This window comes from Ahaetulla prasina, chromosome 10 (genome assembly GCF_028640845.1).
Source record: "Ahaetulla prasina isolate Xishuangbanna chromosome 10, ASM2864084v1, whole genome shotgun sequence".
NCBI classification, from domain to species: Eukaryota; Metazoa; Chordata; class Lepidosauria; order Squamata; family Colubridae; genus Ahaetulla; species Ahaetulla prasina.
Genome location: NC_080548.1, coordinates 23,429,366 through 23,448,461, shown reverse-complemented (window position 1 = coordinate 23,448,461; position 19,096 = coordinate 23,429,366). Strand labels below are relative to the sequence as shown.

Sequence of the window (19,096 nt, the reverse complement as noted above, 5' to 3'; positions counted from 1 at the left end):
ACTAACATTTCAATTTTGTTCAGTTTTATATCTCATTTTCAATTATTTTCACCTATAAACCATTCTATCTTTCACATTTCATCCGCTGATCTATTTTTTATTTAACATTAAACAGTATATTTCTTCTTTTTTGCTTCTTACATACACTTCATTTCATTCTTGCTTACTTCCCTTTTACAATAATCTATATATTTCTTCTAATTTACTTTTTACATACAGTTTCTACTACTAATATCCTTCCCTTAAATCAACCTATTGATATTTTAATTTCCTTTCTACTATCCATTTATCTTCCCCTTATAACCATTTTCTTTCGGTCTCTCCAAAATTCCATTTTTTAATATTTTCCTCCCTTCCTCTGATTCTCTTATCTTCTTCTTTTTCTTTTTCTTGTATTTTCCTTTCTGCCTCCTGTCTCTAATTTTTACTCTTTTAATTTCCCCCTCAATCTTTTCCCATTACCTTCTCTTCTCTTCTTTTTTGAGAGATGCCCCCTATAATTTTTATTCTGTCACTTTCAATCCCATTGTAATCATTTATATTTTTATCTTCAATTATTTTCTTTTCAACATTGTATTCTTGCTCCTCTTGCTTCTCACTCATGTTTTCTTTTTCCTTTTTTTTTTGTATTCTAACCAGTCCTCTCTTTCTTTATTTCCCTTAAATGTTTCTCGCACCTTTTGAAACATATCTGGCCAAATTTTAAATTTCCCCTTACTTTAAAGACAGAATGAAAAGCCACTGCTGCACATATTAGACCAAAGGTTAGTAGTTCACCCGAATTCTCAAAAATTAAAATGGTCAGGATCCCCAGTTTATTTTATATATTATGCTATTTCCCCAAAGATGAACTGTTACTCATCAAACGTTTTAGTTCATCACAGCTGTTTCATTTCCCTTTTCTTGTTAACTGTAAAAAACAACCTGCCTAGAGATAACTTACTCTTTGGAAATAGAAGCTGCTTCTAATACATATTCAACTACAAAGCAAGGCCAACCTTAACTTTTTTTTAAAAAAATTATGATACAGTTAAGACCCTTCTTACAACTGTCTACAAATACATGGGACTGTGCAGCCAGCTGATTTAGAATATGGAAGATAGGACCTCTCCAAAATGGACAGAGATTGGCATCCCAGAATTTGTCCCATCTCATTCTGGATCCTTATTCTCAAAATCTAGACACTGGAGAGAGATGGGAGAGTTTAACTGAACGCAGTGATGTCCAAAGACACACAGCACATGTGTGGGATACCTCATATGCAAAAACAGCTGGAAGCATAAGAGGAATGGTATTTAAAATTATTTATTATATTTATTATATTTGTATGATATAGCAATAACACTTACACTTATATACTGCTTCACAGTGCTTTACAGCTCCCTGTAAGCAGTTTACAGAGTCAGCCTATTGCCCCCCAACAATCTGGGTCCTCATTTTACCCACCTCAGAAGGATGGAAGGCTCAGTCAGGGAGACTCGAATTGCTGGCAGTGAGAAGAATTAGCCTGCAATATTGCATTTTAACCACTGCGCCACCAGGACTTCTTTAAGGACACAAAATGGTGGCAACCAACAGAGTAGTAACTGAAAGAAAGAATTTCCAATTAAATAAAAATTGTGCAGAGCTGAGTTTAGGCCACAGCTATGTACAGGACAACGTCTAATAGTGTTTCAATGCCTTTCTTCAGACCTCACTACAAACAAGATTTAAGGTGAATGTCAGGGGAGCAATGGGAAGAAAACACAATGGAAATACTTTTAAAATGTGGTCTAACGTTGTTTTTATCTAGAAATTAAGCCCAAAGCAATAGGGAAGCCCCAAATTTCAACTGCCTATGTCCTCCTCTTGCTATAACACAAGGCTGGACAGTCCCTAACCTGAAATTACCGTTCATGTGGTTTTGAAACATATCCAGAAACCAGATGCTGAAAGTTTGGTGTGACCATTTTTTCACATTTTAAAGCCAAACAAAAATCAAAAAAATATACATTAGGCCCTAATGCCGCCATACAGATAGTCCTTGACTTATGACCACAATTGAGCTCAAAATTTCTGTTGCTAAGTGAGACAGTTAGGTAACGTTTGCCACATTCTATGATCTTTGTTGCCAAAGTTGTTAAGTGAATCACTGCAGTTGTTAACTTAGTAACACAGTTAACTAGTGAAACTGGCTTCCCCATTGACTTTGCTTGTTAGAAGGTTGCAAAAGGTGATCATATAACCCAGGGGTGCTGTTACCATCATAAATATGCGTCAGTTGCCAGGTGTCTGAATTTTGATCATGTGACCATGAGGATGTTGCAACCGTTAATTTTTAAAAATTTTTAAATCTTTCTCATTTCAATCTGGTTAAACTTTTATTGTGAATATATATTGTTAATTTTCTCATTGCTGCTTATTCTCCAAGTGTAGGTTCTCAATCTGATATTGTCAGAATTGCAACTTTTATCCAGTGTTGGCCAAATTTTAAATTTCTCCTTACTTTATGGACAGAAGCAAAAACCACTGCCACACATATTAGACCAAAGGTTAGTAGTTCACCCAAATTCTCAAAAATCAAAATGGTCAGGATTCCCAGCTTATTTTATATATTATGCTATTGCCCCAAAGATGAACTGTTACTCATCAAACGTGTTAGCTGATCACAGCCGTTTCATTTCCCTTTCTTGTTAACTGTAAAAAACATGCCTAGTTTTAATACCAATAGCAATAGAATTTAGAATTATATAGCAATAGCAATAACAATAGCACTTACACTTCACAGTACTTTTCAGCCCCCTGTAAGCAGTTTACAGAGTTGGCCTATTGCCCCAACAATCTGGCTCCTCATTTTACTGACCTTGGAAGGATGGAAGGTTGAATCGATGAGAATCAAACTGCTGGCAGTGAGAAGAATTAGCCTATAATATTGCATTTTAACTATTGCGCCACCAGGATTTCTTTAAGGACACAAAATGGTGGCAACCAACAGAGTAGTAACTGAAAGAAAGAATTTCCAATTAAACAAAAATTGTGCAGAGCTGAATTTAGGCCATAAGCTATGTACAGGGCAAAGTCTGATAGTGATTCAATGCCTTTCTTCAGACATCATTACAAACAGGATTTAAGGTGAACATCAGGGCAGCAACGGGAAGGAAACACAATGGAAATAATTTAAAAATGTTGTGGTTTAACGTTGTTTTTATCTAGAAATGAAGCCAAAGAAATAGGGAAGGCCCCCAAGTCTCATTTGCCTATATCTTCCTCTTGCTATAACACAAGGCTGGACAATCCCTAACCCAAAGCTCCAGTTCATGTGGTTCTGGAATTTATCCAAGAACTAGAAGCTGAAAGTTTGGTTTGACTATTTTTTCACATTATAAAACCAAACAAAAGTGAAAACAGATGCATTAAGCCCCAATGCAGCCATACACATAGTCCTCGATTTACAACCACAATTTGGCCAGATTTCCCATTGATAAGTAAGGTAGTTGTTAAGTAAATTTTGTCTATAAACTCTTAGTGGAGATGCAAAGAGCTTGTGAACCATAGCTATACATGATATAGAACAGCCTTTCCCAACCTTGGCAGCTGGAAAGTGTGGGGAATTTTGGGAATTGAAGTCCACACAGCTTCAAGTTGACAATGCTGTCTTAATATATATAAAATCGATTAGATTTTGTCATCTATTGTCTTGCAAGGATGTTGGGATGATAGATACTGGCTGGCAACAGAAACAAGAGAGGCAGGAGAGAACTTATTAATATGATGGCAAAATTTGTGATGTAATTTCTGATCACCTCGTGGATGAGTTGATAATCACAAATCAATAGCAATAAGTCTCAATCAGAATTCTCCTATGGTGGTAGGCTAATTTCTGGCTAATTTCATTCCTCACATCTCCATAATCAGAGGCACTTCAGCCCTTATGACTTTTCCCCACCGTTGTAGCTCTACCACCCAATCATTTTGTGAAAGGAATATTTTCAACCTTCTACAGATTATCTGTTTTCTGTAAGGCTGCTGTCGATTCCAAGAGAGATTCACTAGGTATGGGTGAGTCAAACAATAATTGATGTCAATTTTATTTGCCGGCCTTGTAAATCAGATTCATTCAACTGTAAACTATTTTGCATGTTTCCCTCCAATTTAACACTGATTTGAGCAAATATATCAGATGCCATCATTAAGCAATCCTCTGGACCAAGAGGCAACTCTGCAAGAGAGAAGTTGAGCAATCAACCATCTGAACCTCGATACATAACCATAAGCTAATAAGATTTAGATATTACCCAATGTACAATTGGTCAATATCTAAATCTTATTAGCTTATGGTTATCTATCAAGGTTCAGATGGTTGATTGCTCAACTTCTTTCTTGCAGAGTTGCCTCTTGGATTGCTAGCATTTTTATTTCTGATCACATATTTGGGAAAGAAACTGTTAAGTCATTTCATTCGAATTTGTGGTCTCATTGCCAAACAAAATCAGCCAATGTGACATGGTGAAGTCTTCCCTTTTATTTTTCCAAGTAATAACTCCAGTCCTCTGTATATGAATGATTATTCCACAGAAATTCATTGGAGAACTTGCTTTGAACTCTTTATCTATAAAAAGGAGGATGAACAATGATCAGAAATAGAGGGAAGGCTCTTTCTTCTCAGTCAGACTAAGGCTGATTTCCTGGGCTGAAGGTAAGCAAGACTTCTTTACATTGAGCCTTAGGTGACTTCTAGGCTGCTCCAGCAAACTAAACAAGTAATGATACTTGAGTTATCTCAATTAAGCTTCAGGTTTTTCCCCTTATCACCTTACAGTCTTGAATAGTTCATCTTTGGGTCTAGAATTTTAGAAAAAAAATTATTGGCAATGAAGAAGAGGAGAACACTCCACCTTACCAAATGAGGCTCTGCTCCAAGTTTTTCATTTATGTGTCTATTAAAGTATCTATATAGGGAAGGATGAAGCACTGAATCTGATCAGTTCAGGTTTTAGAAAATGGAAAATTCTATTCCAGAGAATTTGAAGACAGGTTGATGACATAAGTGAACTTTGCTGCCTGATTTTCTTTACTTCACAATTTAGAGAAATCAGAATCTAGTGGCAGCTGTGTACTCAACTGCTTTAAAACTCATCAAAATTGGACGACTTCCGGTTTGGCACCGTAGGTGATGGCGGTGATCTTTACGATCACCAACCTCTGGATTTTGTGGAATCGCTAGGACAGCTTAAATCTGCAGTCCAGCGGTTCGAAAAACCCTCTCTTCGGGAGAAGAGGAGGGGGTGAGCTGAGGGCAGAGGTTGAATTTCCCTAAAGCCCCTGAGAAAAAAGGGGTTTGAAGGGTTAAGTTCCCTCCAGCAACCCGAAGAGCTCCAGATCCGAGGATTCTTCTGCTTGGGCGGAACCAATCACCACGACCAAACGCCGAGATTTATTTTGGACAATAAAGGATTATACCGGACAGAACGAAAGTGGGAGAACTTTATGCAAGTAGCCAAGCCGATTCCCCGATACTTTGTAACAAGTTTGAAAACAGCAAGAAAATGGAGGCGAATTGTTAACAAGTTAACGAGTGGAAAGCGAAAGTGATACTTTCACCGTTTGTCTGCAGTTGGTAATTTGCATGTTACTTGCTGCTTTAACTCTTTAACTCTTTGCTGCCTAGAATCTAGGAGAGATTTTCTTTTTAAATATTGCTTTAAAAAAGCTTTAAAGGACTGTGTTTCTCAGAGGTTAAGAAGATTTAAACTGAATATTAAGTTGGAAATAAATAAATAATTTTATAGAAGATGGCAGCCAAACAATTAAAGTCTACTGTAACAAAGGGCTCTGGAATCTCTCAGCTGGTGCCTCTCCAGCTCATACAGTGGAGACTAGAACATTGAACTTAGAGGCGTACAAGAGAATTTAAAAGACTTTATGCAAGAAAAATTTAAAGTAATAACTGATGAGATGTCTGAAATGAAAGAGCAGATATCAGAAATTCAAGTGGGAAATAAAGAAGTTAAGGAAGGATTTGTAATTGCAGTACAAAGTTTGGCAAATAATGTGATTTTATTGGAAGGAGGTTGAAGAAATTAAGCAACATAATTCAAAATTAGATAATAAAATGGCTGAATTTCAAAGTAAAATGGAAAAACAGATGATGAAATAGTTTTGATACAATACAGAAATATGGAATTTGCTCTAAGAATTCGTGGTCTGAAAGAGAATAAAGAAGAGGATTTAAGGAAATTTTTCTGAAGTATTTGCTGAGATATTAGCAGCTCGTCCAGCAGATGTGGCTTATCAAATTGATAAAATATATCGTGTGAATTCTTGGATAGCAAGGCAAAAAAGTTGCCAAGGGATGTTGTTATTTATTTTACAAATAGAACAGTGAGAAATCAGATTTTGCAAGCCTCATATAAGGGGAGAAGATTCAGATTGCTGGTCAGGATATTTTAATATTAAAGGAAATTCCACCAAAATGTTAAGGGCTAGAAAGGAATTTGCCTTCCTGGTGAATGAACTTAAAAAACGTCAGATTGAATATAGATGGGATATTCCAACTGGTATAATAGTATATTATGCAGGGAAAGTACATCGTATCAATACAGTTGGAAAAGCGAGAGAATTTTATGTTGAGGCATTAAAGTTGGAAGTCTTTCTCCACTGGATGCTAGAAGAAAGGAGACTGAAGTGAAGGAAAGAGAAGTGAAGCAGGTTCAAGAACAGATTGTGATGGAAGAAGATTTATTACAAGTGTTGGAAATACCTATGACGGGTCCAGATTCAAAAGAACAAAGGCTGACAAGAGCTGCTGCTAAACGCAAGGAACAAGAGATGAAGGCACAACAACAACTGGCAACTACTACAACGGAAACAGTGGGAGGAGCAAGGCCTAAAGCAAAATGTGATTTGCGGCTAGTGTTCCAAAAGTTTCCTTTGGCCGATAATGGCAATTAAACTATTATCTTGGAATGTTAATGGTTTGAATTCACCGCAGAAGAGAAGGAAAGTATTTCATTATTTGAAACAATTTATAAATGACATTACTTGTTTACAAGAAACACATATTAGATCTTTAGACCAGAAATATTTGATAAATTCAAAACTGGGAGTACATTTTGTTGCCTCCTCTTTGGAGAAGAAAAATGCTTTAGTTAAATATATAAAGAAGGATATATCAGCAAAATTAATTGAGGAGGATAAGCAAGGAAGATACAATGCTATTGAACTCTTGTTGGAGGAAAGAAGACATTATTAATAGGAGTTTATGCTCGAATCAACAACAAGAAATTTTTCAAGTTTTACATAAAAGAATAGTATTTTGGGATTATAAATCATATATATTAATGGGTGATTGGAATGGTGTGTTGGATACTCAAAAAGACAAAAAAAGCTTAAGGAAGATATCAAGTCAGGCGAAATTACCAAAGGCTTTTTTTGAAATGATGGAGGACTTGGAATTAAGAGATATTTGGAGAGAACATAATACAGAAGAGAGGGATTTTACCTTCTTTTCTGATAGGCACCAATCATTTTCGAGGATTGATTTTATTTTGATTACTAATGATTTGTATTCTAGAGTGAAGAAGACGAAGATTTGTTCAAGAACTTTATCTGATCATAGTCCAGTTTGGATTGAATTTGATCGGGAAAAGGAGGCTAGGAGATCATGGAGGTTGAATGAGAATTTGTTTAAATATGAACAAAATGTAAATGAATGTAAAAACAAATGAAAGAATTTTTATTATGAATATGAAAAAGAGACATCTATAGAGATGATTTGGGACTCAGTAAGGCTTATATGAGAGGAAATCTTATACAAATGAATATTAAATACAAAATAAATTGCAGAAAAGAAAAAGGAACTGGAAGAGGAAATTAAAAGAAAGAACAATTATTGATAAATAGCCCAGGAAATAGTAAAATAAAAGAATCAATAAATATATTGAGAGGTCAGTTTAATATGTTGATGGCAGATCAAGTAGCAATTAATTTACAATATGTAAAACATAATACGTTTAATAATGCCAATAAGCCAGGAAGATGGCTTGCCTATTTAATAAGGAAAAAACAGAAATCACGAACGATTGATAAAATAGAATATAGGGGTAAGGAAGTTTATCAAAAGAACTTGATTAAAAAAGCATTTTAGAGTATTATAGTAAGTTATATTCTAGGGATATGGTTGATGATACAGAGATAGAAAGATATTTACAACAACAAAATATTTGTGAGCTTACAGAAAATCAAAGAGAAGAATTGAATCAATTAATTACTTCAGAGGAAATTTTCTTAGCAATTAAACAACTTAAAATCGGTAAAGCACCAGGAACAGATGGTTTAACAGCTGTTTATTATAAAATTTACAAAATGAGATGGTTGAACCACTTAAAGAGTTATTTAATAAAATTCAAATGGGAGGAGATGTTCCCCTTCATGGAGGACAGCCTTTATTTCGTTAATACCAAGGAAGATCGAGATGGTATTAAAGCAGAGAATTATAGGCCTATATCACTTTTAAATACTGATTACAAGATATTTACCAAGATATTGGCTAATAGATTAATGCCAGTGATGAATCAAATAATTCATAATGATCAGTCAGGATTTATTAAGGGTAGGCAGATGAGATATAATGTGAGGCAAATCGTAAATTTAATTGAATATTTGGAACGAAACAACCAAGTATCAGCGGCATTCCTTTTTGGATGCTGAAAAGCTTTTGATAGATTGGATTGGCAGTTTTGTTTAAAGTAATAGAAAAATGCAATTTGGGGATTATTTTATTCGTGCAATTAAAGCAATATATCAGAAGCAAACAGCACAAATAATAGTAAATGGTGGGTTAACAGAAACTTTTAAAATTGAGAAAGGGACGAGACAGGGATGTCCCTTGTCCCCATTACTTTTATTTTAACTTTAGAAATTCTTCTGAATAACATACGTGGTTCCGATCGAATAAAGGGAATTAGAGTTAAACATCAAGATTATAGATTAAGAGCTTTTGCAGATGACCTGGTTGTTACTGTATCTCAACCAATATACTCAGTAACTGGTTTAAAAGATATAATTGGTCAGTATGGTAAAGTATCTGGATTTAAGGTGAATCAGCAAAAGACAAAGATGATAACTAAAAATATGAATATACAACAAAAGAAGAGTTAGAAAGAACTTCAGGTTTTGAAATCGTTAAAAGGTTAAATATTTAGGAATATATATTACAGCTTCAAATGTTAAATTATACAAAAATAATTATGAGGTATTGTGGCAGAAGGTATGGAAAGAAATGGAGAGTTGGAAGAAGTTACAACTATCTTTGCTGGGAAGAATAGCGGCTATAAAATGAATGTTTTGCCCAGGTTTTGTTTTGTTTCAAATGATACCGGTGTTTAAGAATGATATTAAATTACAGGAATGGCAAAAGGGATTAGTAAATTTGTATGGATGGGCAAAAACCAAGAATAAAATTAAAAGTAATGCAGGATATAAGGAAAGGGGGTCTTAAAATGCCTAATTTAAAATTGTATTATGAAGCAGTTGTTTTATCATTAATTACTGATTGGATTAATTTAACTGAGGAAAGAGTTCTGAATATAGAAGGTTATGGTTTGTTATATGGGTGGCATGCCTATTTATTATATGATAAGAAAGTTGATAAAATATTTAAAAATAATATAATTAGAAATGCATTATTGAGGGTTTGGAGGAAATATCAATACAAATTAGATGGAAAGATTCCAATATGGGCAAACCCGAGACACATGATAGAAAATATAAATATATATCAAAAGATGGAGGTAGTTACTTATAAAGAACTTCTTTGTATGGAAAAGGGGGAGTTACAATTAAAATCTAGAGAAAAGATGGGGGAAGAAGGGAAAAATTATACATGGTTCCAATATGGACAACTACAAGCTAGATGGAAATTAGATCAAAAAATAGGTGTTAAGCAAATTGAGGATAATTTGTTAAAACAAATGAGAGATCAAGGTCAACAGCATATTAAGAGGTTGTATAATGTATTAGTAGAAATAGATTCAGAGACTGATTTGGTTAAGGATTGTATGATTAAGTGGGCACAAAATTTTCAGCAACCAATAATGTTGGAAACTTGGGAAAGAATTTGGGTGAGGAATGTTAAATTTACACAAGCGCAAAATATGAGAGAAAATTTTTATAAGATGTTTTATAGATGGCATTTAGACCCCAAAAAATTGTCATGTATGTATCCTAATGTACAGGCTAAATGCTGGAGATGTGATTGTGAAGATGCTACTTATTATCATATATGGTGGACTTGCAAAAAAGTTAAAGCATTTTGGATTAAAGTATGGTGGATCATGCAGAATATTTTGAAAAGAAGATTAAGTTTACCCCGCAGTTCTTTTTACTAGGAATAATTATGGATTGTACAGCTATAGAGACTAAATTGATTCTGAACTTAATAACAGCCGCAAGACTTTTGATTGCTCAATATTGGAAGAAAGAAGAATTACCTACAATTGAAGAATGGACTCTTAAAGTATCAAATCTGGCAGAAATGGCAAAAATCTCTGCTTACTTGAAAGACTATACACAAGAAAAATATATTTTAGAATGGAAAATGTGGATTGATTATATTCAAAATAAGTATCAGATAAAAAAATATCAAATAGCATATGAGTAAATTTAGGAAATAATTTGTATTAGATATATTTTTGAAGGAGAGGGGAATTGAGAGTGTGAATAAGTGTGGAGAGACTAGAGATTATAATTTAGGAATTATTTTAGATTATGATTGTTAGTTTTGATACCCTGCATTTTGTTCTGGGAAGTCGGGGTGGGGGGGGGGGGAGAAGGGGGAAGGGAATTGGGGGGTTGAGGTTAGTGATGGAGTGATGGTTAATGTACAGGGATTATTGAAGATGTATAAATATAATTAATGTAGGGTCGGGTCTGACCAGTTGCCATTTTAGAACGGTGGGGAGGGAAAAAAGAGAGAGTAGGAGGTAGGAAAGAGGAGAAGAGGAAGGAAGAGGGGTAGAAGAGGGAGAAGAGTGTAGGGTGGAGGGAGGAGAGGAGGTAGATAAGAGAAGGAGAGGAAGGTTTGGAAAGTAAAAGAAGGTAGAAGAGGGAAGAAGGTTAAAAAGGGGGATGGTGACTGGGCAGGCCCGACTAATTGTATATAACTGTACATTGGATGAATTATTTGATAAGATTGTAAAAATAAAACTTTTTTTATTAAAAAAAAAACAAAACTCATCAAAATTGGTATTCAATGCACAAGCTAGAACTTGTTGGTGTTGGCTGTGTTGTAACTCACCACGTTGTTTCTTATGGGAAAAAAATGTTTGGTACTCATCATTTTTGATAATCATTGTGCCTCCCTGAACTAATTGATGATGAACACCAAGGTATCACTGTAGACTTTGCCTGATTCCCTTTGTCTGGTTTTATTTATGTCACCATTTTTTCTCCAAAAAGCACAACACAGAACTCATTTCCTAAATGGTAGGTATTTTTCCTGTGGTATGTAAACTTCTACATGTGTTTTTTTTTTATTGCTTCATTAGCACCAATGTGTGTCATTCAACAGATTTGTTTGCTTTATAATGTCCTGGGTTTTTTTAGGTTTTTTAAAATTTTGTGAGTGTATCCTTGCATTTTGCATGGGTTTTTGTACAACTGTGGGGACTGAGACCAGTGTGTGTTTTTCTCTGAACAGAACTGATTTTCTTTCATGAAATCAATCGATATTATAGCTATGTGTAGCTTCAGTTTGAAGGTAATGCAACCAAATTGGCCCTTTGATTTAAATAGATGAGCCAAATTGCTGGATCAATTCAATGCTTCAGATCAAATCAAATGCACTCAACTGAGTTCAAAAATTTCATGGACTTTTGTGCATGCCTGACATACATACTGAATTGATTTATCTCTTGAAACTGAAGCACAAATTTGAATCAGATACTAGCTGTTTTACAACTCCACAACGAATACCGTGTGGATCTGAAAATTCAATACTGTATGCAGTTTGGGGATTAATTTCCAACGTTGCTATTTATTTAAGCTATTTAAGCTTTTTTAAAACAGCTCACTGATTTGCTTTTGATAAAAAGAAAAGCATTTTGGGCCCAATAACACCCACTTATAAGCATCCATGAGGGCTATGATGTCATAAGACATTTTGACAAAATCTCCAATTGCCAAGGATGGCCATGCACCCTTCAGGGCAGCCATTTTGTGAGAGCAGCTGCTACATGTTCCCTACTGATGAAATATACCCCTGGATTTTATTTATTTGGCCTTAAAGCACAGTCCTACACATATCTGCTCATAGATTCAATGGGACATTTTGTCAGCTAAATGCAGACAGGAGTAGAGCTTAGAGAGCAACTTCACCCAGCCTTACTCAGATTCAGATTCTCTCAAAAGCCTCATGAGGACTAGTCCCTTAACTACCTCACCCCATTCCTAAGACCTCACCCCATTCCTAAGAGGTCTGTAAGGGGCGTGCATAAGAGCACAAATGTGCCTACCATTCCTATCCTATTGTTTCCTTTCATTATATCCAATTAATATAGTTATTACATACTTATGCTTATATATACTTATATATTATATAGTTATTTTCATATATTATGCTTATATATACTGTTGTGACAAAATAAATAAATAAATAAATAAATAAATAAATAAATAATAAAAATAAATATAAAAACTAAAGGCTGTAATACTGAGGTACTTTGATATATTTATTGGCTCTAACCAAAGTTGGGCCGTTTATTTCATTTGGTGTGAGTTATACCAAATAATCATATAAAGATGGGTGGGAACATTTCAAAAAAATTATTTCTGCATAGAGTTGAAGAATTTATGCTCAGAACTAATGTCTTAAAGCAAGTGCACCAAATCTCCTCACAACAGGTATGCCAGGCAGTTCATACAATACACCAGCTATTCTGATTGGCTGGCTAAATTCACCTCACCAGCTACCTTAACTTTTGGCGGGCTTTTTAATCTCCGGGTAGATTTGCCTAACACCCTCAAGGGGGCGCCTAATAACACACTGTATGTAACCCTTTTCCTTCTAGAAACTTCTAGCATCTCTTGAGTTGCCATCCTATTGATACCAGTGTCAACATATTGAACCACTGGGTCAAAAAAATAAACAATATTTTTGGTGTGCCTTTAAATATTGACTGATTATTGATGTGGCATCAAATTAGTACCATTTCTTAATGCTCACTTTGGTTTTCTCTGGTCTTCCATGGGTGTCCCATCGTCACTGTAACCGAGTCCATCCACTTTGCTGCTGGTCATCCCTTTTTCCTTCCATCTCTCCCAGCAACAGAGCCTCCTCCAGAGAGGTGGATCATTGCATAATGTGCCCCCAGAACCATCATCATTAATAATAGTTATACTTGGGAGTGATATCTTCTATTGTACACATGACTCCTGATGAGGGGTTTATTTATCCTGCCTTCTCATGGGAGGCTGAGAAGGGAACAGACTGAAAGTCACCAACTGCTTCAGGGCTAATATAGAACTAGAACTCCCAGCCTCCCGTTTCCTGGCCTGGTGCCTTTTACTGCTACACCAAACTGGCTATCAATCATTTTATTTATTTATTTATTTATTTATTTATTTATTTATTTATTTATTTATTTATTTATTTATTTATTTATTTATGTATTTATGTATTTATGTATTTATTTATTTATTTATTTATTTATTTTGTCACAACAGTATATATAAGCATAAGCATGAAAGTAACTATATAACATATAAGCATATATATGAGTATGTAATAATTGGATATAATTGGATATAATGAAAGGGAACAATAGGACAGGAACAGTAGGCACACTTGTGCTCTTATGCACGCCCCTTACAGACCTCTTAGGAATGGGATGAGGTCAATGGTAGACAGTTTTGGTTGAAGCTTTGGGAATTTTAAGTAGAGACTATGGAGTCAGGTAATGAGTTCCAAGCGTTAACAACTCTGTTACAGAAGTCATATTTTCTGCAATCAAGATTGGAGCGGTTAATATTAAGCTTAAATCTATTGTTTGCTCTTGTATTGTTGTGACTGAAGTTGAAGTAGTCTTCAACAGGAAGGACATTGCAATAGATGATTCTATGAGTTAAACACAGGTCCTGTCGAAGGCGGTGGAGTTATGGTCCTAGTGATTATCATAGTTTCACCTTCTTGTGATTTCATGCCAGCTACAATGATGTCAGATTGCAATGATTGCAGAAAACATGATTTCTCTAACAGAATTGTATATGCTTGGAATGCATTACCTGACTCTGTGGTTTCTTCTCATAACCCCAAAGGCTTTACTCAAAAACTGTCCACGGTTGACCTCACCACTTTCCTTAGAGGACTCTAAGGGGCGTGCATAAGAGCACAAACGTGCCTACCATTCCTGTCCTATTGTTTCTTCCCCTATGTATATATATGTTTATAGTACCTCGTTTCTCCTCATATATACGTTCTTATATTATATAACCCTTTATGCAACGCTTGTATATATTGTTACGACAAATAAAATAAATAAATAAATAAATAAAATAAATGTCTGCATGGTGACAGCTAGGCTTTGAGTCCCCAGTGGATCTGGGGGTGCAGAGGGGAAAAAAAATCCTTAATCTCATCTCCTTTTGCAGGTATGGCACTGAGGAGACTTCTGTTCCTTTTGGCAGGTTTGGCACAAATATGTGGTGAGTAAACTAGACTGTTTGATATATACTTCTGTGGTTTCAAATGGGTGTAAGAATTTGGGGGTCTCTCTGTCTTTGTCCACACATGGAGGGAAAGCTGAGCTCAAATTTCTCCTCAAGATCATTTTAAGGTTACTCTCCCTCTAGCACAGGGATGGCGAATGTCAAAGGTGACAGACACATGCTGATATTTTGGGTGACACGCCAGTTCACCAACCCTCAAAAGCATGCCCCATATTCACAGGAGTTTTAGAGGCCATTGTGGAGGCCATGTGAGAATGGAGGTTGCTCTCATGGGGCCTCCAGAGTCTGGTTTTGAAGGCTGGAGAGCCTTCTGCAAAACCACTCCCAAGAATGAAGGCCTGGTATAACAACAGCTATAAATGTGATCTCTTAAACCTTAGAAGCTTTTGTATATTCTTAGAAGAAACCAGTTCAAATTTCATCAACTGAATTAGTGGATAATCTCTCTACAAATTACAAGTACTGTAAACATTTTTGGAGACTGCCCTAAAATAATGTAACTTCTTTTTAATTAATTTAAAATTGATCGTAATCATATCCAGTGTGAGTATTGTTCCATTAACATTTCTGAAACAGCTGTGTATTTATCATTCTCTTACTAAAATAAAAGTATTAATTAAAAAAAGAAAGAAAAAAAGAAGAATGAAGGCCTGGTGAATCCTGGAGCAGGTTCTGTTAGGCCGCAAAGGCCTGTCCATAGAGGGAAAACACCACCTAAAGATAAGCAATGTGCTTACTTTACCTCCCCAGGTAAGCTCCCGGGGAGCACTGAGCTGTGGGGGAAATTGCACTGTTCCCTAAGGCAGCCTTTTTTTGAGAGGTATTAGAGCCAAATGTGCTTTTTAAAAGCCAACTGGACTTTCTTGGGGTTTTTTTTCTCCAGTTTTCCCCCGAATGCCATAACAGTTAATTCCCACAACACTGTCAAATAATTTACTAAGACTGTATTACTATTATTTTTCTATTTCTTACTAGTAACTATCTCTTCCCACTTATTACTAAAACCATGTTGATGCGTTGTATGCTAAAATAAAGCCAGGTCATAACACACACTTGAAAGTAAATTGGAAAGCCTGTAATTGGGGAGTGTGTCTAGCAAGAACAAAGAATGCTTATCTACAGGAAATATGCATGTGTAAATCTTGTAACAATTCTGGGTAGTTAGAAAGCTGATAAAAGTACCAAGAGTTAGACAACTTGCAAGCCTCATCTATACATTAGGAATAGTGATGGTCTGCAGCCAATAAAATGTATATTAGATAATTCCTGGGACATTCATTAGCCAAGGCTTAGGAATAGGGACAGTTAGAGACCAATAGAACAAATTGTAGAATTATTACTAAAATATAAAGCACAGAAGGCTTTGCGCATGTGCAGAGAGTCCAAAATTGCATGTGATGTGCACATAGAGTGTGCACTTCCGAACTGGTAGGGAAAGTAAGTAGATTTCACCCCTGTTATGGGTGGGGTAGAAAATTGTCTCGGTTGTTTGGAGGAGGATATGACACCTGCAGAGTCAAGTTAGGCATTTGTCAAATTTTTGACAGGTTTGCCATCAGTCCCCTAGCATTTAAATGTACTTGATCAGGAAAAATTACAACCCCTTCTTATCTATTGGATAAATATTTGCTGTGCCTCTTTTTGATGGCTAAATGTTGGGTTTAGGTTCATGCCTCAATTAAATACTGAGACAGGAAGACCATTTAATTCATAATTTATTTGGAATAAGATAAAAAAGATTCTTCTTTTTTTTTATTACAAAAGAGCCTTCAAAGTAAAAGTTGATTGGATTCTGAAGAGCTGTCTGAGGTTTACTTTTTCCTTGTAGGACTCAAAAAAACTGCTGTGCAACTATGCAATCCATCCAGACCCAAAATGTATTTTTTAAATTTTAAATTTTTAGAGCAGGGTTGTCAAACTCGATTTCATGGAGGGCCACATCAGGATTGTGTTTGATCTCGCTGGGATGGGGGCACTGAGGCCAGCTTGCTGTCACTCGTGTTGGGGTTGGTGTCCCGAGGACTCGGCTAGCAAAAATGGGCTCACAAGCTCCGTTTTGAACTGTGATGGCCTCTTGCAACCCTCTGGGCTCCATTTTCAGATGCAACAGCCTCCTGCTGCCCTCTGCCAGTGAAAATGGAGCTCTGGCTGTGTATGTGTGTGCATGCATGGCTTTCCTGAACTCCGTTTTTGCTTGCAGAGGCACTTGCGGTTCTTTGCTGTTTCCGGGGTGGTCCCACAGGACAGATCTAAGCATCCTGTGGGCTGGATCTGGCCCCCGGGCCTTGAGTCTGACATCCCTACTTTAGAGCAATAGATTAAAGAAAGAGTTGATAAATTGTTCCTCAAAAGCAAACTGTTTTTTCATACCTCTCCCGCCCCCCAAAAAGGCTATGTTCATGTGGTCATTATGGTTAAGCTTTACTTAAGCCAAATCTTTATGATCAGTCTTTCTTCATCATCCTCATGTTGTCACCCCTCAGGATCGGTCATCTGAGGTGGTAAATTTAGCCCTGATTTTCAGCAGCTTTCTTAATAATACTATGAGAGCTGGTTCTCATCCAGTTGCAAGCAAACAGTCTGAAAGAACAGCCTGATAGCAGAAAAAGAGCTATTTGTATCTTCCCCCCACAAAAAAAGAAGAATATTTTTTACTTCATTACATGACAGTTAGCAATTTTATGTCTTTGAAAGTCTGCTTTTGTCACTTCTTGTGCAATTGTTTGAGAGAAGAAAAACCAGAAACTCCAGTTGCCTCTTGAAAAACCACCTTTGGGACATTTGAGAGAAACATGACCATGATCTTTGTTTTCTCTTCTAGACTCCCAAAGAGGAAATCCTCGTGGAAAGAAATTTGTCGTGGCTTTCATGCAAGACCACCAGAACTACCAACACATTCCATTTAACATTAAATATCAGCTGCTCATCACTGGTCATCATCACTCAACTGTTATCAAAGTGTCAGTAAGCAAGCATAAGTTCTTAAGAACATTTGTAATCGACAAAGGAGTGACAGCAGCAGTTAAAATCCCAAACACATTTGAGATGAGTGGATCAAATTATTTCGATGTGACTGTGTTCATTGAAGCTAACCAAGACATTTCAGTCTTTGCCCAGGGTCAGGAAGGGTCTTCAGTTGGCACTACTCTTGTGCTCCCATTCCACCAGCTAGGCAGAGTGTATCATGTGGTAACTCCAAATGATAGCAACACAGATGGTTTCAAGGAATTTGCCATTGTAGCTCAGGAAACTGCCACTGATGTCGACATTTCCCTAAAAGGAGATGTGCTATTCAATGGACAGGCTTATCCTGCAGGAAGTAAACTTTCTGTTAACCTTGAGGCATTCCAAGCACTTCAGCTGCAAAGCTCAGATGATTTATCAGGTACCAGAATTGAATCAAAAGAACCCGTGGCTGTCTTCAGCGGACACAATTGTATTACGAAAGACAATGCCTGCCACCAGGTTTTTGAACAGCTGCTGCCCAGTTCAAGCTGGGGCACCTTCTTCATTGTTCCTATACTCCCTTTCCAAAACAGGGATGGCACACTGTATATAACAGCTTCCCAAAACACTTATCTCAAATACCAACATGGGGATGTGCTCAGTTCCCAGACCCTGGAATCTGGAGAAGTCATGCAGCTAAACAAATATTCTTCTGAGTCAGTTTCTATTTCTGCCAGTGCTAGAATCCAGGTGCTTTACTTCTCTACTAGTAGTGAAAGCCAAGGCCATGGTCCATTGCTACTCAATATTCCAGCGGTTATAAGCTTTTGCAGATCATATGATCTTCCTTACATGAAGCAGTTGGATAATTATGCTATCATCGTAGCCAAAACCTCTGATCCCAGTGGAATCAGCATTCAGAGGAAGACCTTTGCAAAAAGTGAGTGGAAATCAGTCCCAGACACAGAATACTATTGGACTGAATACAGCTTGGCTAGAGGAGGAGGTACTCTTTCTTCAGAGGGTCTTCGTGTTCCACTTGGGGTCTTCATCCTTGGATTTTCACAGAATGATGGCTATGGCTCACAGGACCATTGTACCTCCTGTAAGTACTGTCAAACTTAAGACCTTTAATTTTGTGAGACTTTCCGATTGTGTGGGTTTGCATTTTTGCTGAAAAGGAGCTCTTCCTGAAGGAAACTCTAAATCGTATTTACTTGGACCAGAGCTCTTTTATACCATATGATTTATAGTTCATTGAAGGATTAAGCTAGTCAGGTGGGATACACATGGGAATAAGCCTTGGAAACTATCCTGAGAGCAAGGATGTCAAACTCGCATCATCATAGCTGTGTCACATGACATCTCGGGACTTTTTTTCCTCTTTGCTAAACCGGGCCTGCTTTAGAGTGTAACAGTATGATACTCGAGTACAGTTTTCTTAACC

The 19,096-nt window shown here is 36.4% G+C and overlaps 1 protein-coding gene across 1 annotated transcript in view; it reads left to right on the top strand.

Annotated features, from left to right (window-relative positions):
* The window catches only part of LOC131204549 (uncharacterized), an 84,313-nt gene that overhangs the window by 48,465 nt on the left and 16,752 nt on the right, over positions 1–19,096 (top strand). The window contains exons 20-22 of the mRNA XM_058195937.1: positions 4,624–4,675; positions 14,626–14,679; positions 17,525–18,754. Coding sequence (XP_058051920.1) covers positions 4,624–4,675; positions 14,626–14,679; positions 17,525–18,754 — 1,336 coding nt within the window. The remainder of the gene's footprint in view (positions 1–4,623; positions 4,676–14,625; positions 14,680–17,524; positions 18,755–19,096) is intronic.